This window comes from Cydia pomonella, chromosome 26, assembly GCF_033807575.1.
Source record: "Cydia pomonella isolate Wapato2018A chromosome 26, ilCydPomo1, whole genome shotgun sequence".
In the NCBI taxonomy this organism is placed as follows: Eukaryota; Metazoa; Arthropoda; class Insecta; order Lepidoptera; family Tortricidae; genus Cydia; species Cydia pomonella.
Window position 1 is genome coordinate 10750809 of NC_084728.1, and position 24103 is coordinate 10774911.

The following is a 24103-nucleotide window of genomic DNA, read 5'->3' on the forward strand; positions in this document are numbered from 1 at the left end:
TTTGCCCTTCATTAAAACGTGTAAAAATTCAAAATAAAAACTATAACTTTGCGGGACCTCTGAAATGCCTATATTTCCGTTATAATCTCCCAAGCATTTTATATAACAAAAAAAGTGGCTGTGACATAATCGGACAGACAGACGGACATGACGAATCTATAAGGGTTCCGTTTTTTGCCATTTGGCTACGGAACCCTAAAAAGCACATACGGCGAGATAACGGATAGCTAGTCTAATATACCTACTGCCTACAAATAAGTAGCATGAACATGTAATTTACACATTACGCATACTTTGCGGACATAAAGTGGTAAGGCGCGTATTTTTTACATGTTCATGCAAATAGCTCTAGTCTCTCCACCGCGATACAACCGGCTGACGGTTAAATTTAAAACAGTATCATCTGAAAAAGTATCAGCCGGGATGACTCACGATATATGAACCTGGCCCGTGGTTTAACTTTATTATATTCTTGACGACCGGTCTGGCCTAGTGGGTAGTGACCCTGTCTACGAAGCCGATGGTTCCGGGTTCAAATCCTGGTAAGGGCATTTATTCGTGTGATGAGCATGGATATTTGTTCCTCAGTCATGGGTGTTTTCTATGTATTTAAGTATTTATACATATTTATATATTATATATATCGTTGTCTAAGTACCCTCAACACAAGCCTTATTCAGCTTACTGTGGGACTTAGTCAATTTGTGTAATAATGTCCTATAATATTTATTTCTTATTTATATTATATCTAATCTTCAATAATCATAAATTTAGACATGTGGCCGTGTAGCAGGCAGCATACGTTAGATATACTAAGTACTTGTCCTGTTTCCAGACGGAGAGCCAGACGATGGCGACACGACCATCTTCAGCCATGTTCGGCGGCTACCCCACGCTGCCGCCCGTGCCCATGCCCAGGTACGGTGAACTACTAACATAGGGCGCGTGCACACTGTAGGGGGCAGCACGGCAGACGTCAGACTTTTGGCGCGAGGTGTAAATGTTATGCTTCCAATGTAGCCCACAAGATGGCGGAACCTACTATGCACAAGAAAACGAACGAGACCGGTAGATGGCAGCACTTGTTTTGGCGTAAAGTATCAGTGTAGATGTTTATGTTTCCCATGTATTGTATTGTATACGGGCGATTTCCTGCAACTCGACGACTGGCGCCTATTTTGCGTGACATGTGGGGGTGGGCTAATCCTGCCAGCCCAGCTCCTCGAGGAATCCTATCAAACCTTTAATGTTGAGTAGGACCTCGGGGAGGTCTCTCAGAGATCCGAGATGTTTAGCCCTGTATGGAGTCACTCCGCTGCATTCCAGCACCACGTGAGAGGCAGTTTCTTCTGTCTCCATGCATCCTCGGCACAGGGGACTGTCTTTGACACCTGTTGTGAAAAGATGTTTGTTAAATAGTCCATGACCTGTTATGACACTGGTTACCATACTCAGTCGGACCTTCCCTAGTTGCAGGAGCGCCCTTGTGAGCTTTCCGTTGATGCCAGGCATGGCTTCTTTTGCCTGTCTGCATCCAGTTTGGTTCAGCCAGTCTTCTGTGTGTAGTTTTCCTGTACGTGCCGATTCAGGCCACAAGATGGCAGACCCTCCAACGCACGGTCCCTATACTAATGTCCCACGTTGCCAAGAGGGCGTTATTTTTAGGGGGCGAGAAGGGCGGCTTCCCTACCCTAAAATTTAAAAGCTGTAGCCAAGTGTGCCATATTTTTTTATTTAATCTCCTTTCTTCCTCTCCGTCTAGGTCATTTAGTGGTGACGCTCTTCCTTTGACCCCATCAACTTTGTTTTTTCTGCAGAACTATGAATAAAACAGTTGTCATTTTTTTTATGATAGAGAAGGCAAACGAGCAGACGGATCACCTGATAGTAAGCGATTATCGCCTCCCATGAACACCTGCTACACCATATCATATGGTTTGTTTTGGGTTATTCCCACTAGTTAACACCAACTCTTGTTACCAGTGGTAACTACTGGGGTTTTTTCCCACCAGTAGTAAGTAACTGGTAAGAAAATGAATGGGACAGATCAAAAATATGCAGGTTTTTACTGATTTGTTTGTTCGTTCGTATAATTAAATTAATAAGGTAAACGTTTTGTCCAGACTGGGTCTCCACCACTCGGGCACGCTGAACACGGTGGCGTCGCGCGCCAACACCGCGGGCTCGCATCACAACTTGTACGGTGAGTTATATTCCACTGCCATTCTATAGATCGTGCCATTCACGAAGACGCGCCTTGACTCGTAAAGTCATCTTATTAAAGGTTAGATTTGACAAATCTACGCGTCATCGTGGATGACACGTTTAATCTTCACTTTAAAGTTACATTTTAATCCCTGACTGGTCGGTTGATTCTTTTCATAATATCTGCTTCTGCTAAATTTTAGTTTGTTAACTTGGTACGTTTGATATTATCCTCCTGAAGCCCCACGTAATACAAACTTTTGTCTATATTCCACAATCTGTTTTGAACTTCTATTGCATTAAATTACGACTACCGGTCTGGCCTTGTGGGTAGTGTCCCTGCCTATGAAGCCGATGGTTCCGGATTTCTAATCCCGGTAAGGGCATTTATTTGTGTGATGAGTACAGATATTTGTTCCTGAGTCATGGGTGTTTTCTATGCATTTAAGTATTTTATATTAGATTTATCGTTGTCCGAGTACCAACAACACAAGCTTTCTTGAGCTTACCGCTTAACTTACTTACTTAAATGCGTGATTTTTTATTTTTTATTGATAAAAATGTTTTTGTTTAATTCATTGGATTCCGATTGGATGTATGATATAAGAAAAAAAAAATCCACTTTTATATTTACTTGTTTATATACAAAAATATACATAGTTACCAAATGGCAACATTATGCGTTTAGTTAAAATTTTATTTTTTCATTATTATATATATAACATAATATGTAACATAACGATATATAACAAGATAGTTACGCTTTTATCTAAATACATTGGTTCACAGCCTATGGGAAAAGTATATTTATAATAAAGAAATAACGTTTTTTCACTTAAGAAATAACACTTATCCTAACGTGAAATCAAAAATAAATTTACCGCCCCGCTAACTTTAGCAAAAACTACGTTGCCGCCAACTCAAATGTCAAAATTTTAAAAAAGTGCGCAGATTTTAGTGTTGCCAGTTATTATTTCCCAAGACTACTACTTAACGGCAGGTATAAAGGTTCGTTCAAGAACGTAAGCCTTTTTTTGAATTCTGTGAGCTGACTAATGCTTTGTAGACTTTTAGCAACACTATGCATTAAAGGGTTATAAGTCAATTTGTGTAAAAATGTGCTTATAATATATATATTTTTTTTATTGAATAATTTAATGTAATCAGGATTTTATTTATAACGACACACAATAAACACTTAAATTAAAAGACTCATTAAATTGAGTCGCTATACCATTGACCCCTGTAATGTCGGCCGGGACAGGCTACACGAACCACATGGCGACGGAGTCCTCGTCGTCGGAGGCGTCGTCGCACGCGCAGGAGCGCGCCGACCTGCTGCACGCGCCGCGCCCCAAGTCCAGGGCCCGCAGCCTGCATGTGAGTACTGCCGCCGAGTTCCGTGCCGGGCCCATATTGGGATACCAGCCTATAATTTAGGATTTAAATCTCGGGGCAGAGGTGGGTCAGAGCCGGCGTAGCTTTATTTGACGTTCATAAGCGCATTGTAATATGCCTACTTCTTTATCTTTTTTTTTAATATACTATGTCGGTGGCAAACAAGCATACGGCCCGCCTGATGGTAAGCAGTATCCGTAGCCTATGTACGCCTGCAACTCCAGAGGAGGAAAGGTATCTAATCATAATTTTCTGTTCTTGCGGAAGCCGTCACTTTTGGACAGAAACATGTACCTTTAAAAACTTCGGCCAGAAAATAAAAAAGCCTCAGATCACATGTTTGTTGACCTCAGCTTCGCTTCGGCCGACAATTGGTATCTACATATGATCAGAGACATTTTTTACTTTACTGCCCGCGTGTAATACTATACTGTTGTTTTTATAGCCTGGTACGCAAAATACTATGCGTCAAAATGGCCCGGCTCCATACAAAGTTGCCCACGGTCCTTTGTGAATAGAAAAAGGCGCGAAATTTTAACCTTTGCCGCCCTCTTCCCAGCTGATAAAATGACAGTTCGACTGATCAATTTATGAATTCATATAGGATGATTGGGCAATCATTTAGTTTTTGTAACAGTATTAAATTATTAATAAATATTAACAGATTCGTTTGATAAATTGAGGTTTTCAAATAAATTGTCATTTTAATATAAGGTCAATGAAAACAAGAATTTTACCTAGTGTCTAATTTGTCCCCGTTTCAGTCACGTGTAACGGGGACACATGGGAATACAGCCAATATTCGTTTAGTACGTTCCACCTCACGTGCGATCGAAAAATTCGCTACTCTTTTCTTATATTATATAGTTTTGTCATTTTATATGTTATTGTTATCTCAATTCTTCCCGTATTTTATTATTATATAATATATCTTTTTTTTTCTATTTAATCAAATCCCCGAAGTTTTCCCTTAAAATTTTCAAGTAATTATCGAAGAGAATTTGTAATAGAGGTGGATTGTCATTTGTCAAAGAAAACTCTTTGTAGTCAAAGTTACCATCATGTAGTTACCATCTTTCGACACATAATAAAAAATTTTTGAACGCCATTTGACTTTGATCCTTATTCTTTCACTGATATGTGTTAAATATCCACAAGTGGCGCCATCTAATAGATCAAAGGCCAAAGATATGGCGGCATCGTTTCGAGCGATGGTGTCACAAACTTTAGCCCAATGCCCGGTAAGATAGCGTCACTTTTTGATATTTAACTTTAACACATAGGTATCAGTATAAGAATAAGGATCAAAGTCAAATGGCGTTCTAAAAGTTTTAATCGTGTGTCGAAAGATGGCAGCAAATTTACTGTGGCTACAAAATTTTCTTTGACAATCCACCTCTATATCAAATTCTTTTTGGTAATTATTTAGTAGGTACAATATCAACAAGAACAATCTGTCCGCAGAACCAAACGGGCATCTACTACGACGTGGAGTACGAGAACGCGGAGCCCATCTACGGCGCCAAGGGCATCCCGCTGTCCACCTACACCGTGAGCCGCGGCCCGCCCTTCTACCGCGCCTAGTACTTGTAGTGTCGCTGGCCGCCCTGTACTACCCGGACACTCTCCACTACCCGGACACTCGCTACTACCCGGACACTCTCACCTATCCGGACACTCGCTACTACCCGGACACTCTTATCTCAGAAAAAAGTGCTTACTAAAAAGTACTCAAAGAAAGTCAAAATTCATATATTTGATGCATTTTGTGCAACGAAATGAACAAAAACGACGTCTTTCGCGATGCGGATATTTTTATAATATATTTAAAGTATTGAGTCTTCTCAAAATACGAGTACTTAGTCCAATAAGAATTGTTAAGAAAATACTAAGATTGTACATATTTTATTTAATAATTAACATTAAGTTAAGATATTTTAAATATTTCCTTTTTTCGGGCCATCGACACAATAGTTTTTTTGTTACTTTCAACGAAATCTTTAGACTGAATAAAAGTAGATGTAGGAAGTTTTGTTTTGAATTTTTAAACAGTTATGTAGTTTTTATTTTATTTGTGAAAAACAGTGATTTATGAGCATTGTACATATTTTTATCGAATTAACATAGTCATTGTGAACTTAAGGTTGCATTTATAAAGTTAAACCAGTTTTTATGTATACAGAAAAATAGTTATAAGAAGTTATATGTATTTATCATATTTAATTACATTTAAATAATAAAAATGAATTATTTGTTTCTTTTTTTTCCACTATTATTGAAACACCTTTAGCCTATGAACAAGACAAAGTAATTATAGAAGGTATATTCGGATAATTTATCACCAATAATTGTTATATCGTTTCAAAAACCATTTTCGCTAGTACCCGACCCGAATACACCTTAGCCTTGAATATAGTAGATTTATCGTGTGTACGTGTACTCGGGCGCAGCCACTTTTTTAGTAGAAAAAGGCGAAAGATTTAAAAAATGTAGCCGCGAAGGGTTAAACTCCCATAGAAAATTAGAATTTCGCTACTTTTTCTAGTGACAAGTTGGTGTGTTTGAGTAAATATCTGTAGGTAAGAATGTTTGTTTGTATATTCGTTTCTTTGCCATATCCTACACCCAGTGTTGGCCGAACGTTAATTTCAATTGACAATTAACCATTAAAAATGGAACCGTATACCGTAACGGATGGTTCGGCCAACACTGCCTACACCCTAAACCAGGGACCCGTCCATCCCTTCCCAGAAAAAAGCCATTAAATGGCTTAGTCGTTTATCCCCAACCCCATAGCCCCCATAAACCCATAGATAGCACCAACGATTGGCTTTCCCTTTGAATTGCTTACCCGTTCAGAGATACCGCTGAAATGAAAGGGTATCCCCGTCTTAATTCAAAAAATTATGAGATCTGTGCTGTCAACGCGCTAGGCCTTCACTTTAAACATAAATAAGCAATATTTGATTCTATTTTTACGAAGAGAAAGTTAAAAATGGAATAAGCGTTATATTTTATAATCGATACCCCTGAGGAACGGTAATCAGCGTTTAAAAAGCCAAATGAAAGGGTTTTACTTAGCAACGGCTTTGGTAAGGCCTTACGAAATAACCCTTCAAAAACCCTCGGAGGGGATACCGGGCGGGTCCCTGCCCACAACAACATGACGGATTTTAACGAATTAGTTCCTTGTAGTGGGAAAGTGAATTTCGATTGTTATTTGTAAATAAAACAACAAAATACAATTAGTTATATATTACACCCATACTGTAAGTTACAAAGAAACCCCACAGAGGGCGCTACCGACGACAAACAAACTTATAAATCGAAAGCGATTTAAACAAAAACAATAATAATTAGTGATTTTATTTGGTTTTCCCTATAGAGGTTACACTATATAATATATTATAATAAAGTATCAAAAAATTATTCGCGTAAGAACTGCATGCGTTCGAGACTTAAATAATATTCAGAAGACATTATATAAAATAACAATACATACCATTTTTATACAGAGTAATTTTCAACGTGATACAAAATCGGAGCATTTCGGCTTAGTTAAAAACGTGCTACCATTATAATTAGATGAGATTTCCACCCTTGTACTTATGTTTTTTTTTTTAAACAAAAATCTTTTTGTAACATATATTTATTTTGTAAATATTATTTGTAACTCGTTTAAAATTAATCTGCACGATTCATAATATCAGGCATACAGTTCGTACGCAATATCTACACGTACATATATTAGATTTCAAGATTACATAGTCGCAATTATATTTATATATTAATAATAATAAGACACCAGATTAGCCTGACGTTAAGTAAACGCCATAATTATTACAAACTTGGGTACAAAACTCGCGTTTTGTTATAAGTTTGTTAACTTCACAAATTACAGTCAGTGTCAAATATAAGCGCTAAAATTTATAAAAATACAAAAACAACACAAAACAACAAAATATTTGTACCAGAGTAATAATATCAATGCGTTGTGCCCCTTTTGCATTTCACAGACGTATAGCGCCTTATATTTGACACAGACAGTCCCAATAACTTAACCCTATTTTACTGAGTATAGTTAATCATAATTATATTATATGAAATATATGTAAAGTTAATATAGACATAAATCTATTTGATTGGTGTTATATTACCTCCAGTGGACGTGTCGCTTGCGCGGGCTCCTTATATTAATATAATATAATATTAATATACAAAAATATCACACGCTTAATGACCGAATTCAAACTCTAAAGCTGTCATGAAATAAAATATATAGTGGAATTATGTATTATATGTTTAAGCGTGTTGGAATACATTCAAGCGAAATTAAGGCACAATTATACATATTTTATACAGGGTGTTCTTCAGACCACGGTCGACGTCGCCATTACTGTTCTATAAGAAATAAATCATATATCATAATTTGTTTACATTGAAATAAATATGTTATAAGCATTAGACATAATCTCAGATACGCGCAATCTATAAAAAGCTTTAGTTTTTTATGAGTCTATCATATAAATGCTTATTAAAATCTAATTTACGACATCGATAAATATATTTAAGCTATTTGACCCATATTTAATATCCGGATGCGCTAATGAATATAAATCAAAAATATCTGAGATTATTAGCTACCTAATTGTTACAATCATTAGTACTTAAAATAGTTTAATACAAGCTACGCCGGCTCAGCCGTTCATACATATCGTACGGACGACTGAGCTATGCCTTATATGTTATTTGTTACTTAGAATTGCACCCTACACATCACATATTATACATATATTATGTACCTACAAAAATGGCGTTCATGGCACGTTTATGGGTAAATTTGATATAACATGACATAATATTATATCAAAAGTACCTTTGTTAAATTTGACGTTACGCGTTGTAATAAAATCCAATATGTAAACATTTAAAGACATTAGAAAGTTTATTTATTTGTTTAAAGGCACCGTTTTAAATAAATGTTTTAATGGCACATTTGGTTTTGGCTCAAACACTAGGGGCGTGGGGAAATTTAATAATTTATAATTTCTGTCAATATTCAATTTATTTTTAATTTTGGGCATGCTCGTTATGAATAAATTATATAGGTATCTATGGCAAGAAATACAATAATCTAAATTTAACCTACAAAACATACATATCTATAAATGTTAATAAAAGTAAATCCTATATATCAACCTCTCACTTTTGTATGCACAGTAAATATTTTAATTGAAAAGGGAAGTTTTCCACTCACACAATTTTAGAGTTCATTCAATATTTTCTTAATTTCATTTCATTTTAGTATATATTTTTTTAATCATGTTTGCGTATATTGAAAAAATGATTTATATCTCCACGCCCCTTCCTTCTGCCTTTGTTTATAATTTTTATCATTTTCATATTTCATAATATAATATATTTTAAGGCATAAGTATAAGGTACCCAAAGGGCTAGCACTTCGTGAGTAGACTAGGAGCTTCAATATATTTTATTTATTAAATATTATTAAAAAGTTAAGGCAATCGTTTAAGTAACTTTACCACGTATTATTATTCAATTTATTTATGTAACTTCTTCTTTAATAACAAGTTTTTATTTGCACACTCTGTTGCATTCGTTTTGCATAGACGAGGCATAATATTCTTATTATTTTTACTGGTTCACGTTTAAGAACATTAATGTTACAATATGTATTTATATTGTTATTTAGTTGTATGTCTATTTAGTTTATTAATTGATTTCATAGTTAGTGTTATTCATTATTGGGTGTTTAGTCCAAACCCAGTTTATTTTTTATAAATTTTTAGTTAAATTTACATCCACTCCCAGTCTAAATAATATTTTTCACCAAAAACATCAACTTTTATAGAATTTTCAAAATGAAACAATAATCTTTGTATATTCTTTCTAAGGCCAAGTTTAGGCACTAGGTTTTAAAGTAAATCGTGTCTAGCACCGAACAGAGAGTACTAGCTGCAAAAATCATGCCAATGATACCTCAGTCGCCAGTTGATATTGCGGTAACTATATAGTCCAAACAGTAGGTATCATTTCTACAACGAGATTTAGTTTTTAGTCTGTTTTTCTAATAATAATGTATGTAATGTAATGTATTTATAAATTTCATCTCTCTTTAAACACTTCATTTTTAACAGCTAATACTCTCCCAGTCAAGGCTACATACACGAAACGTTTCAATAATATGTAACAATTATGGTTACGTATTTTTTAAACAAGCATTTCCTGTAGTAACCTCAACAATCGTCAAGTCATTTCTAGTTCCTTTATTCTAAACAGTGTTTCTAAGTACTTTTTGCATTCATATTTTTTTTATATTGCAAGGAACTAAAAATAACTTTATCGTGACACGTTCAAACGAGACATTAAGGCAGTTTTAAATCTAAACATAAAATCTTTGTTCGAGACATATATTTTTAAATATATATTTAAATTTCAACGTGCGTTCACATATTTCATAAGAATCAATTTCGTTATAATGCACACACAAATGCCATATGCTAACATACGCGTGAACTCTATCACCTTAACAAAAAGGACTAGTTTTGGTTAATCCACGCGCTACTGAAGCCCAGTGAGATTGTATGAAACCATACACAATACAGTAAGATTGTATGGGGCCATACAATCTTAAATCTAGTATGACTACTGAAAGCTACACACATTACCACTCCTTTCGAAGTTGGTTGACGAACACAACATCTACTATAAGCCTTTAAGCCGATTCTATTGCTACAATCACATATTGAATATATACAAGTACTGAGAATAGCCAGAGAACGCTAATATTTGAAAAACTTACCGCCATTTGTAACTTTTTAGTTTACGCCGGATTGTTTCTGAAATGAATGTTTTACGTTTTCTTTCACTAAATATCAAATGCGTTGTCAACTTTGAAGAAGAAAACTTATGCTTTTAAAATATCACTTGGCTAATAACAAATATATCTTTTACTTTAAAAAACAATAAAACCGGCCGGAGTAGCAAGCCTGTATAGCTCAAAAACTTAAAGTGCCCCTGGTCTATATGTAACACAAATTATATTTGAATTTCATTAAAAAATAGCAAGTAAATGCCTTACTAATATTTCAGTGTTGACGATACACTGCTATAGTCTAAGGGCACTTAAGTTTTATAACGAACCTTTAAAAGTTTCCGAATTTCTTGGTGACAGTGGAACTTGTTTCCGATTTGTGTGAACTCGTCATAACGCTCTTCCTCTCAATGGTCTCCGAAGTTATCGTCGACTTCGAGAACTTCTTGTCCAAGCTGTCTATCTCTTTCGACAGGTCCTTTTTCACGGAACTTTCTGTTTGGAACTCAGAAGGCCTCATGAACGAACGGCTCGTGTCTGAACTCAATTTGGACTCCAGCGTGTTGAACCTAGAGTCCAAAGTGCTATAACGGCTATCATTGTCAAATGATTTTGAGAGTTCGTCGATTCCTTCCAATTTTACCGGTTCATACTTAGTGTTTGTCGTAGTCAAGTTTACTGGCGAAGAGCTGTAGATTTTAGTAGTAGTGACCTTTTGAGTTCCATTAGGTATTTCTTTAACTTCCGTAGTAGTTTCCTCCATGTAATTTGGACCTCCGTAACTATGGACTTCTTTCCCGTAAGGCGAAGATATTCTATCGTAATCAGGTGTCGCGGCTTTGACAAGATCTGTAGACATCTGTTTAAAGTCTTGGTGATAATCAGATTTTTCCAACTTAGACGGCGTTGATGTTACGAAAGGTGTTTTACTCGTTTCCGTTTTGATGAATTCAGTTTTTGGATAGCTTTGATAAGATTCGCTTTTAACAGTGAATTCGGTTTGTTTAGTACCGCCGGGGATAGCTTCGGTAGATTTCTGATGTTCAGAGAAGCTTTGCCCAACACCATCGAAATTGGCGGGTTTTTTAAGCGTTGAGTAAATATGTTCTTTATCATCGAATTTGAGGTCTCTAGCGTTGAATTTAGGGCTCATAGGGCTCATTTTCGGAGCGTCGTATCCGAATTCTTTCTTATAGATGTTGGATTCGTATTGCCTCTGTTCTTCTGTCTTGGAGTATTCGCTGCGCGGAGTATCATAGAGTCTCGTTTCGTAACTGTAATATTTTCTGTTATTAGTAGACGACCGGATGTTACCCGTCACCGGAAGGAAGCTGTCACCGTGCATGCGGGCTTTAGTTACAGTTAAAAAAGCGATGTGCGAGGCTGTCTCTGTCGCACACTGAGAGTGTGAGCGAGACGCCGCCATGTGAATGGTGTTTGATCGATGTCGACTTTAGCAATTCTTTTTACGGCCAATGTTGTTGGTGCAGACGACGGTAGGAGGTCTACAAAAGTATTATGACAATAGTGACTTTTCGAGTGACATTTTTTCCTTCTCTTTAAATGAGCTAGGATCTGATCCACCATTTGCTACGAAAAAAAAAGTCAATGACGAACTTCCAGGCGAGTAAATAACTTTTTGTAAAAAAAAAACCCCAATTATCAATAAAATTATGATTAACTAGTTTATTTTTCATTGTAATTTTTAGGGAACGCACGAAACATACGTGCATGTTTTAAAAAGGGAGGATTCTTCTCGTATAGCAATCTACTTAACACTTTAGATCCTACGAACATGCCGATACGCTCAATTCACACAAAGTTAAAACGTTATAAATCGTTATATTGTAGCATTTTTATAAATTAGAAAGTATACTCAACATTTTTAAATGATATATACTCGTAATTCAACAGAACGTTTTCTTTTACATGGAAAAACTTGAATATGCTTACAATATATATAATATGAATTTGCCTGAATGGTTGACTGGTAGAGAATGTCTTTTGGCATGAAGTCCACCATTTGTATATTTTCTTTGTTTGTTTAAATAAATATGCCAGTAAATTAAAGTCATAATTGTCATAACCCATTTGCATCCACGACCGTCAGGCCCCTGTTCCACGACGCCGACATTGTCACCCGACTGACAATTCCCCGTACATTGCTGGTCCGACAAGTATTGACGCTAGGCATCGGTACTAATCGGCTCGAAAACGGACAGAAAAATGTCCGTCGGGTGTTTTCAGATTGTCCAATCCGATATTGGATACGATTTCGAAGCAAAAAGTTTAAAAATGCCTTTTTATATATTTTATACTTTCATTTAACCCCTCGTGCGGCAAGATGCCGCATGCGACGGCCGCTATTTTGAAAACTTGCCGCCTCAACGCTGCGCGCCGCACGGTGCGAACATTTAATTTGCCGCTCGAGGCAAATTAAATTTTTAAAGAAATAAAGCATTCTGATTCTGATTCTGAGTGGATATTTTATTTGCACACACGAACAACATAATAAGTAGTACATTTAATTATTTTTTGTTGTTCAAAAGCTTTAATGCAAAAATAAAAATATTTGATCTCATAGGTCGTTTTTTAGCAGTTTTTCAAGGTAATCCGATATCGGATCGGACAAAGTGAAAACGCTCTCGATTGTCAGCGCGGTGAAACAGGAAGATGATGGTGGTAATGGCTGTCCCCGGTGCGGAAAGTGATTCAACCAACCCATTATTCCGCATACTTTAACAACGAGGCGCGGCGCGGCGGCGGCGGCGGCTTCTCCCTCTTGTAATATATCCTGTCTCCCTCCCTCTTGTAGCCGTCCGGCTCGGGGCCCACGAGCACGGCGGTCCGGACTTGGGGCAGTTGCAGCGATCGCACGGTTATGGTTTCGTCCATGCTCCTATTAGTACCCCATGCAGGTTTAGAAAATTAGTTGTTAAGGTAAGGTTTGAGGGCTGGGTTGTTTTAAACGGATTTAGATTTTGATCTATTTGTTTTTTTGAAGTGATAACTTCTTTAGAAGCGTTAGGCATTTTTTGAGATGAAAAAAAAAACATTGAACTTGCGACATTGTTACTGTTACCGTAAACGACCTCTGTATATAAGTATGTACATATAATGTGTACGTGCATAGATGCACATGCATGTTGGCATTTTTTGACAAGGGATTTAAGTTTTCACTTCTGTCGGCACTCCCGGAGTGCCACTTTTTTTGTATAAATAACATAGCCATAATAAAATGCACAATGTTTAGCAACAATTTATTTTAGTTTATTTATTTTTTAATAGTATATCTCGTATTGCGATAGCTGAATGTGGGGTATTTTCATTCCTTATACTTGTGACTGCTGTTACGCAGGTACAGCTTCAAGTAAAATCCGTCTAAAATAAATTTTCACCGATTTTAACAGAACAAAGTGAGGTGTATTTAAAAAGTCATATTTTAATAGAAATTTGACATTAGTGACATCGCCACACTTTGTCATTGGAATTTTAAGCAAAACGGGGTCCTAATTACTTTATTGTCCTATTGTAAAAGAGCTATTAGCGATAACATTCATCAGGGTAAATAATATTTCATCGACTATACCACAAAATACACCATTTAACTCATCTACCAAAATCAGGGCTGCTATAAAATGCTTCACTATACATATCTTAATATTTTTATGTATGATAATACTACGTAACGTAATTATGTTACCGAAAAAATCTTTAAAATATTCCCTAGAACTATTTTTTCTATGGCAATTTCATCAATATTTTTTTATGGATTTCCGAAAATGTCAGTAATTTTTTTTTGAAATCGTTTAAAACAACCCATTCTAATTCTACAAGTCAAACACGTCATTATCACAGTAGGTTACTGTCAAAGCTGGAACGATGCTGAAACGTGGAATATGTACAGAACGATGGATCGAAGCGATGTCACCACAGAATAGGGCACCTCGTATTACTAGTAAGTTGGGTATTAAGTAGCATAAGTTTAGTGTTAAACTAAATATTCAATAGGGAGTATTACTCCAATGTTCTGCCGCTAGAGAGCAGCACTAGCACATATTGTAAACCATAGAGTAACTTATACATACTATGCCTTAAACAGTTTTGAGAAGTTTTCACTATGAAATTGATTCATCCAGTTTATTTTACAGTGTCTTTTACCGCGAAAGTCGAAATTTTGTTATCTGACTCTGTCCAACCTCTGTATGTATTTCCTAACTTTATTTGCAAGAAGTTAATTTTAGTTGTCAAATTGCCTGCTAGATGTCGCTATACCATGTGTTGAAAATCCTAGATCGCGCTGTTAAGATTTTTCTGAGAAACATGACGTCTGGCCGGTACTAAACATTGTCAATCTTTTATAACAGTTGTACCTCTATTGAATTAATTACATTATTGTATAGTCAACAAGAGTGCTTTTCTTTTGGGCCTTTTTACAGACTCTTTATCGCCCGAATATGCAAGAGTGACAGAGAGGCAGATAAGAAAATTTCGCGGCTGACCCTCGGTATATGCTAGTGGCGCCCCCTATGCAGAGTTTTGCGTGAAATCCCCTATTTTAAATAAATAATAGTCTCCAAGACGTTTAAGTTCAGATATTTTAAGTAATTTTTAGTTAATTAGTCGTAGTAATACATTTTAATGTTTAAAATATTAAAGAATGAAAGAAACTACTCAATTAGTTGTAAGGTGCCTTGTTCTGTGGATTGTTACACTAAATGCCATTTTCAAAACGCGGGAAAAGCGGTCAAAAGTCGGCGTCAGAGAAGAGATGTAAAGGGTAGAGCTAAAAGCGGGGGAAAACATCCATAAAGTCTATCTTCTCAAATAAATATGTAAAATAGATTATTTATTCTTCAAAAAGACAAAAGAGGAAATTAATATTTCCTCTTTTGTCTTTTTGAAGAATAAACGTTAGCGAAAAAACTTGTATCTTCGCACAGTTTTTTTGCAATATTGTATTGAGCATACGAGGAATCATAAGATGAATATATTACAAATATATAGATAGTATAAATACCATTAAATATATAATAATTTTTGAACAAGTATTTATTGTAATGTCTGGGAGATTTCACAGTAAATAATATATACATTTTGATAAAATGGATCGTAATAATTGAAGTATCTGACGCCGACCACACGACAAAAGCCATTGCGCATCACGACCCGGGCTTCCATATTTGTATAAAATAACAATTAAGTAATTTCATACAAACATTGAAAACACGCATCATGTGCCAAGCTTTACAAAAACTTACGGCATCGTTCTGTCATTTCTGCTTCTGTAAATTAAACGGTATACGGCTAGATATAACACAGATTATAAGACCTAGGTCTAGACATGAAGCAAGCACCGGTCTGCGGCGGGCAATGCTCGAACAGGAGGGAAGATCTTTACTAGTTTTCGACATAATATTTTGCTCAAACACTAAGTAAGCGATTTTAAAATAACACTAAAATATGTATAATCATGTATTTATTGTATTGGGCTACAAAGTTCTTTAGTAAATGTAATCGCTTACTTTTTACACTTCGAATGAAAAAAAAAAACATGGATTTTTAAAATATGTAGAAAACCAGTAATACAATAAATTCTCATTATAAAAGGCATTTTAGAGTAATTTTCATTTGTCCTAGAGAACGGACACCATAACATGACTGTCCATTATAAAGGACAGAAGAATTATTCAGTTTTTGCCCAAGAAAATATAGAGCAAGCGCTAAGCCATGCTTATGACAGAAGTATATATTCTTAAAACTAGCTTAAAATACGTTTAATTAGACACACTCATAATGAATAAACCACACTTTTGTGATGTGAAACATTCATGTTAGACACATTTTTGAAACGTAGCATTTTTAAGCATTTCAAGTATTGTGCATGATAGGTTAGAAAATGATGTGAGTTGTTAAATATGACAGCGTACGATTCAAGAAGGCAGTATAGTTATTAGGAATGAGCACAATACATTGACATTTTGACAAATACCTAGCGATCGAATGGATAATGATATAATGCAATTGTTTGTGGCTGTGTTCTTAACATGTTCTAGAAAAGTGTAGTGTATTCTTAACAATAACTTAGTCTCTTCTTTTAAAATATGAGTTAAAAGCAAGAGAAAAAGTAATAACTTTGTGGTTTATTTCTAAAAATACCCTCAAAAATTGCCTAAGAATTTGAGGGTAGTTTAAGAATTAACCTTTCCCCTAAATAATATACGTGTAATATAAAATTTGGAAAACCTTATCAAAAAACCTTAAACTATCCCAATGTCTATTTAGGCACACGTAATAATTGTTCAGTAAAGGCACTTCTAAAATTATTCTTAACAAAGTGGTTACTTTTAAATTATCACTCAATGCATTTGAAATATTTCTAGTCACAGATGCAGCAAAGTATGCTTACAAAAATGACATATATGGCACATGTGTTATAAAAAGTACAAAATGTTGTCCTTTATAAAGGACTGTTTTTTTAAAGTATCCTCCATATCGGAGGGCAGTCTTGTTATAATGTTCGTGGTGTTATGGTGTTATATACAGCGCGTTATCTTCTGGTGGTCCCATGGTAGCGTGTAAAAAAGCATTAAAAAGTTAAATTTTGTGAAAATGTTAGTTTTTGTGTTTTTCCTTGGTAAATGGAAAGGTCTTTCGCATGATGTTAGAGTTAAATGGAAATATTACTAGGTTTCATAATTATTAACACATCTATAATAAAATGTAAATGTTTAATTTTTAATGTCATATTTTAATGTCGGTATATTTTCATGTAAATAGGTGTGAATATAAATGTGTCCAAGAGGTACAATAGATATAGGTACACAAGTATATTATAATCGAAAATGTGTACACAAGCTCTTACAGAATAGAGCTTGTGTACACATTTTCGATTATAATATACTTAAATAAAATGCAATATACAGTATTTATCTAAATGTAAAGCAATGACTTAAATTCGTTAATATTTAGGTCATACTGAGCAACTTTTACTATGGGACCAACCCTTTTTTTCGCGATTTCGGGGTTGGTACCATAGTAAAAGTTGCTCAGTGTGATCCAAACGGTAACGGGTTAAAATAAATTGCTTTACGTTCGGCTACAACTGTACATTTCAAAACTGTTATTTCAACACATTTTAGAACCAAGTCACTTATTAGTGCTAAAATGTATTAAAATAACATTACTAACACATGTATAAAATTAAATCCAGGAACATGTAAAAGAAGAGATTCCGACTTGAGAATTTGAGACCCGATGAAAAAAATCCTTCGAAATTTTGAACTCTTAAAAACGCCTAGTAATATTTCCATTTCCTCCCTAATTCTGATAGGCACAGTATTTGGTCGGCACTCACCGAGTCGTGAAGCCCTCGTAGCCCTGCGCGGGCTCCTCGGGCCGGAAGCTGGAGAAGGTGGGGCTCTGCACCGAGTACTGCTTCTCGTCGCGCTTGCGCTCCAGCGTCGAGTAGCCGTTGCTCGCGTGCGTCGTGTGCGAGATGTTGTGCTGGTTGGAGCTTGAGTTTTGGTTGTAACCTGGGCTTGTTGGTTGGATATTTTGACCATGGCTCTGGCTGTAGCCAGGGCTTGTGGGGTGGATATTTTGACCATGGCTTTGGCTGTAGCCAGGGCTTGTTGGGTGGATATTTTGACCGTGGCTCTGGCTGTAGCCAGGGCTTGTGGGGTGGATATTTTGACCGTGGCTTTGGCTGTATCCTGGACTAGTTGGATGTACATTTTGTTGAGCGTATCCAGGGCTAGCGGGGCCGTGTATGGAGTGGTCCAGGTGGGAGATATGTTGGCTCATGTTGGTGTTGTGAGCGGAGTATGTGCTGTTGGGGCTGTATGTTGTGTTTATGTAGCTGCTGTTTGGCGTGCGGGGCCTGGAAAGGGTGAAGAAGATTCTGTTTTTGTAAAATGGTCAGACATGCCATCAAATGCATTATGCACGCTAGAGGATGTCAAATCGGTAAGTTCGCAAATAAGTACTTCAAAATAAATAGTAATTAATCTGTTGATCTGAAATCGTTCTTTATTTACGCAACCGCTAACACTATAAACAAATTAAATTGAAAATATCTTAATATTCACGTTAGATGTTGTTCTGTTTTAGCCGTGCAAATAGTGTTTTACCCTATCTTCTAGCTCCTTCTAGAAGTACATACCTGACAGGCAGTCTTCCAAGTGTGACTTCGGTGTCTGTCTCGTCTCCCGAGGTCTCTGCGCCGCGCATCTTGTACTTGGCCTGCCGGATCGCGTTGAGGCGCCCTCTGGCTTCTTCTAGTTCTTTCTCGATGCGGAGGATCTCAGATCTGAGAAATTAAATTAGTTTAGTTTCGAACCATTTTATTTAGGACCGAGGTACGTTTCTCCTACGGTAGCAATCTTACAGCGTATTATGGCAATGCTTAGTCTTTGTTCAGTTATGGCGTTGTGTTTTGGGGACACAACGTAGGTAGGTATATGAATTTGCTGTGTTCTAACCTTCCATCGATCTCTTGAGATGACTCCCATCATTCTCCTTTTCAACACCAGACTACGTTCATCTTCATAACGCATACTATCTTAGCTACTCGTATTAACTGACAATTCGCCGCAATGTAAACAATGTGCTCTTACAGCGTATTACGGCTATGGTTATTCTTTGTTCAGCTATGGCGTTGTACTTTGGGGACAGCGTATGTATATGAGTGTCGCTGTTAATACTAACCTCGCATCGATCTCTTGAGCGATGCCTCCAACCATTCTCCTGTTCAACACCAAACTGCGCTCCTCCTCGCAGTGCATGGCGTCTCGGGCGGCGCGCACGAGGTTGTCGGTGGAGCGGATCACCTCGGCGCCGGCCGCTTGCAGGCGGCGGGTGGATTCCGATGACGGGTCTGCTTTCACCTGGGGAAAATTAGTGAATTTTAAGATTAGAATGTATTTATAGCGAGACAATATAGATTTAAGAGTTTAAATGATACTTATTGAAAGAGAGTAAAGCGATTAATTCAATTTGGCTACCAAATGCGAGTGCAGTAGGGCTAATATGGTCGGCCTTTTATCATTTGTCACCATGCTTGTCACGTTCTAACAGGTTTGTAGGCGTGAAAGTGACGGGGACAGTGACAAGTGATAAAAATAGCACCATGCTGCCACCGCTGGTATGTTTGGATGTTTTTTGTTCAATCATGCCAAAATCAGTAAACGTTTTTGGATGAAATTTGGTACACTAATGTACCGTTTAGAACTTGAAAAGGGACACGGATTCCCTCAATCAGGTGAAAAGAAGGTTGAAAATGATTACTAAGGGTTGTTTGGTTGACGTAGGTATACGCGGACGCAAATTTTAGGTCGTATAAAATGATGTTACCTTGCAAGCCACCAACAGTTGAGCAGTGGACGAAGCCACCTGGCGCGCACTGGAGATGAGGCGCTCCTCGGAGCCGGCGCCCTGCACGAGCGCGTTGGCCGCCTCCACCAGCGAGTGTGCTGCTGCAGCCACCAGGCGCGCCGCCGACACCAGCCCCTCCGACCACTGCCGTCGTCCGTACCTTGCAAGCCACCAACAGTTGAGCAGTGGACGAAGCCACCTGGCGCGCACTGGAGATGAGGCGCTCCTCGGAGCCGGCGCCCTGCACGAGCGCGTTGGCCGCCTCCACCAGCGAGTGTGCTGCTGCAGCCACCAGGCGCGCCGCCGACACCAGCCCCTCCGACCACTGCCGTCGTCCGTACCTTGCAAGCCACCAACAGTTGAGCAGTGGACGAAGCCACCTGGCGCGCACTGGAGATGAGGCGCTCCTCGGAGCCGGCGCCCTGCACGAGCGCGTTGGCCGCCTCCACCAGCGAGTGTGCTGCTGCAGCCACCAGGCGCGCCGCCGACACCAGCCCCTCCGACCACTGCCGTCGTCCGTACCTTGCAAGCCACCAACAGTTGAGCAGTGGACGAAGCCACCTGGCGCGCACTGGAGATGAGGCGCTCCTCGGAGCCGGCGCCCTGCACGAGCGCGTTGGCCGCCTCCACCAGCGAGTGTGCTGCTGCAGCCACCAGGCGCGCCGCCGACACCAGCCCCTCCGACCACTGCCGTCGTCCGTACCTTGCAAGCCACCAACAGTTGAGCAGTGGACGAAGCCACCTGGCGCGCACTGGAGATGAGGCGCTCCTCGGAGCCGGCGCCCTGCACGAGCGCGTTGGCCGCCTCCACCAGCGAGTGTGCTGCTGCAGCCACCAGGCGCGCCGCCGACACCAGCCCCTCCGACCACTGCCGTCGTCCGTACCTTGCAAGCCACCAACAGTTGAGCAGTGGACGAAGCCACCTGGCGCGCACTGGAGATGAGGCGCTCCTCGGAGCCGGCGCCCTGCACGAGCGCGTTGGCCGCCTCCACCAGCGAGTGTGCTGCTGCAGCCACCAGGCGCGCCGCCGACACCAGCCCCTCCGACCACTGCCGTCGTCCGTACCTTGCAAGCCACCAACAGTTGAGCAGTGGACGAAGCCACCTGGCGCGCACTGGAGATGAGGCGCTCCTCGGAGCCGGCGCCCTGCACGAGCGCGTTGGCCGCCTCCACCAGCGAGTGTGCTGCTGCAGCCACCAGGCGCGCCGCCGACACCAGCCCCTCCGACCACTGCCGTCGTCCGTACCTTGCAAGCCACCAACAGTTGAGCAGTGGACGAAGCCACCTGGCGCGCACTGGAGATGAGGCGCTCCTCGGAGCCGGCGCCCTGCACGAGCGCGTTGGCCGCCTCCACCAGCGAGTGTGCTGCTGCAGCCACCAGGCGCGCCGCCGACACCAGCCCCTCCGACCACTGCCGTCGTCCGTACCTTGCAAGCCACCAACAGTTGAGCAGTGGACGAAGCCACCTGGCGCGCACTGGAGATGAGGCGCTCCTCGGAGCCGGCGCCCTGCACGAGCGCGTTGGCCGCCTCCACCAGCGAGTGTGCTGCTGCAGCCACCAGGCGCGCCGCCGACACCAGCCCCTCCGACCACTGCCGTCGTCCGTACCTTGCAAGCCACCAACAGTTGAGCAGTGGACGAAGCCACCTGGCGCGCACTGGAGATGAGGCGCTCCTCGGAGCCGGCGCCCTGCACGAGCGCGTTGGCCGCCTCCACCAGCGAGTGTGCTGCTGCAGCCACCAGGCGCGCCGCCGACACCAGCCCCTCCGACCACTGCCGTCGTCCGTACCTTGCAAGCCACCAACAGTTGAGCAGTGGACGAAGCCACCTGGCGCGCACTGGAGATGAGGCGCTCCTCGGAGCCGGCGCCCTGCACGAGCGCGTTGGCCGCCTCCACCAGCGAGTGTGCTGCTGCAGCCACCAGGCGCGCCGCCGACACCAGCCCCTCCGACCACTGCCGTCGTCCGTACCTTGCAAGCCACCAACAGTTGAGCAGTGGACGAAGCCACCTGGCGCGCACTGGAGATGAGGCGCTCCTCGGAGCCGGCGCCCTGCACGAGCGCGTTGGCCGCCTCCACCAGCGAGTGTGCTGCTGCAGCCACCAGGCGCGCCGCCGACACCAGCCCCTCCGACCACTGCCGTCGTCCGTACCTTGCAAGCCACCAACAGTTGAGCAGTGGACGAAGCCACCTGGCGCGCACTGGAGATGAGGCGCTCCTCGGAGCCGGCGCCCTGCACGAGCGCGTTGGCCGCCTCCACCAGCGAGTGTGCTGCTGCAGCCACCAGGCGCGCCGCCGACACCAGCCCCTCCGACCACTGCCGTCGTCCGTACCTTGCAAGCCACCAACAGTTGAGCAGTGGACGAAGCCACCTGGCGCGCACTGGAGATGAGGCGCTCCTCGGAGCCGGCGCCCTGCACGAGCGCGTTGGCCGCCTCCACCAGCGAGTGTGCTGCTGCAGCCACCAGGCGCGCCGCCGACACCAGCCCCTCCGACCACTGCCGTCGTCCGTACCTTGCAAGCCACCAACAGTTGAGCAGTGGACGAAGCCACCTGGCGCGCACTGGAGATGAGGCGCTCCTCGGAGCCGGCGCCCTGCACGAGCGCGTTGGCCGCCTCCACCAGCGAGTGTGCTGCTGCAGCCACCAGGCGCGCCGCCGACACCAGCCCCTCCGACCACTGCCGTCGTCCGTACCTTGCAAGCCACCAACAGTTGAGCAGTGGACGAAGCCACCTGGCGCGCACTGGAGATGAGGCGCTCCTCGGAGCCGGCGCCCTGCACGAGCGCGTTGGCCGCCTCCACCAGCGAGTGTGCTGCTGCAGCCACCAGGCGCGCCGCCGACACCAGCCCCTCCGACCACTGCCGTCGTCCGTACCTTGCAAGCCACCAACAGTTGAGCAGTGGACGAAGCCACCTGGCGCGCACTGGAGATGAGGCGCTCCTCGGAGCCGGCGCCCTGCACGAGCGCGTTGGCCGCCTCCACCAGCGAGTGTGCTGCTGCAGCCACCAGGCGCGCCGCCGACACCAGCCCCTCCGACCACTGCCGTCGTCCGTACCTTGCAAGCCACCAACAGTTGAGCAGTGGACGAAGCCACCTGGCGCGCACTGGAGATGAGGCGCTCCTCGGAGCCGGCGCCCTGCACGAGCGCGTTGGCCGCCTCCACCAGCGAGTGTGCTGCTGCAGCCACCAGGCGCGCCGCCGACACCAGCCCCTCCGACCACTGCCCGTCGTCGGATGACGACGTCGGCCGCCGGGCTACCTTGCCCTGCACGACACAAAGTATAATAACTCAAAAAAAATATTTAACATACACACAAGATTGTTAACTTTCAAAATTTTAACGGGCTAGTTATGATTGCCTACTACACAAAATGTTTATCTTTATTATCACAGTTCAATTCTGAATTTAATGCTAATGATCGAATATTAGACCTCGTATTTGTAGCGAGAACTGTCATGTTATGGATTGTACGCACCCACTCGTGCCACAAGATGATCATCATAAGGCACTTTGCATCAATCTGCCTCTTTGTTTACCTGCACCTTTAAAAATCAATACGACTTCTAAAAAAATGTTTTTTAATGCCGATTTCGATAGTATTCGAGTAGGTCTTAAGTCTGTAGACTGGGATACTACGTTTTCTTCCATGCATGACGTGGAGACTAGAGTAATATTTTTTTACGAAATCTTTAATGACTTAATTGATAAGTACGTGCCTACGCGAAACCTCACACATGTCCATAAGTATCCACCGTGGTATAATCGTCCTCTCATAAAGCTGAGTAACGAAAAACGTAAGTATCATAAAAAATGGAAGACTTACGGTAACATTAAAGACTATCATATTTTTTCAAAACTTAGGTCACGACTTAAAAAAATGGAACATGACTGTTATTTATCTTTTAACACGAAAGCAGAATTAAGAATAGCCGAAAATCCAAAATATTTTTGGTCATTTGTCAAATCAAAAAAGAACACTGGTGGATATCCCCAAAAAATGACTTATAAGGTTCAAACTTTCACGGATGGACTTGAAATATGTGATACTTTTAATAAACATTTTCAATCAGTTTTTGTGACACCTACCCCTAATTGTAATAATTATAAATCCAGTGATTCGTTCTCAGATTTTAAAATTGACATATTAATGTCAATATTAACAAGGGAGCTGGCCCCGATGGGATTCACCCGGTGTTGATTTCGCGATGTGCCGACGAGCTACTAAAACCCATATCCAGTATATTTAACCTATCTATTAGGACGGGTGTCTTCCCTAGTGATTGGAAAA

At 41.0% G+C, this 24103-nt stretch overlaps 2 protein-coding genes across 2 annotated transcripts in view; one reads left to right on the forward strand and one right to left on the reverse strand.

Moving 5' to 3' along the window:
• Positions 1-5850, forward strand: part of LOC133532278 (uncharacterized) — a 52874-nt gene extending 47024 nt beyond the window's left edge. Inside the window, exons 17-20 of the mRNA XM_061870876.1 lie at positions 836-918; positions 2124-2203; positions 3470-3585; positions 5068-5850. Of these exons, the coding sequence (XP_061726860.1) occupies positions 836-918; positions 2124-2203; positions 3470-3585; positions 5068-5187 (399 nt within the window). The 3' untranslated portion in view covers positions 5188-5850. The remainder of the gene's footprint in view (positions 1-835; positions 919-2123; positions 2204-3469; positions 3586-5067) is intronic.
• A 993-nt stretch (positions 5851-6843) lies between these two features.
• LOC133532287 (talin-1) overlaps positions 6844-24103 on the reverse strand; it is a 165395-nt gene continuing 148135 nt past the window's right edge. The window contains exons 57-64 of the mRNA XM_061870891.1: positions 22870-23079; positions 19148-19326; positions 18603-18749; positions 17796-18320; positions 15700-15723; positions 13176-13337; positions 10768-11712; positions 6844-8004 (exon numbers count right to left, since the gene is read on the reverse strand). Coding sequence (XP_061726875.1) covers positions 10770-11712; positions 13176-13337; positions 15700-15723; positions 17796-18320; positions 18603-18749; positions 19148-19326; positions 22870-23079 — 2190 coding nt within the window. The 3' untranslated portion in view covers positions 6844-8004; positions 10768-10769. The remainder of the gene's footprint in view (positions 8005-10767; positions 11713-13175; positions 13338-15699; positions 15724-17795; positions 18321-18602; positions 18750-19147; positions 19327-22869; positions 23080-24103) is intronic.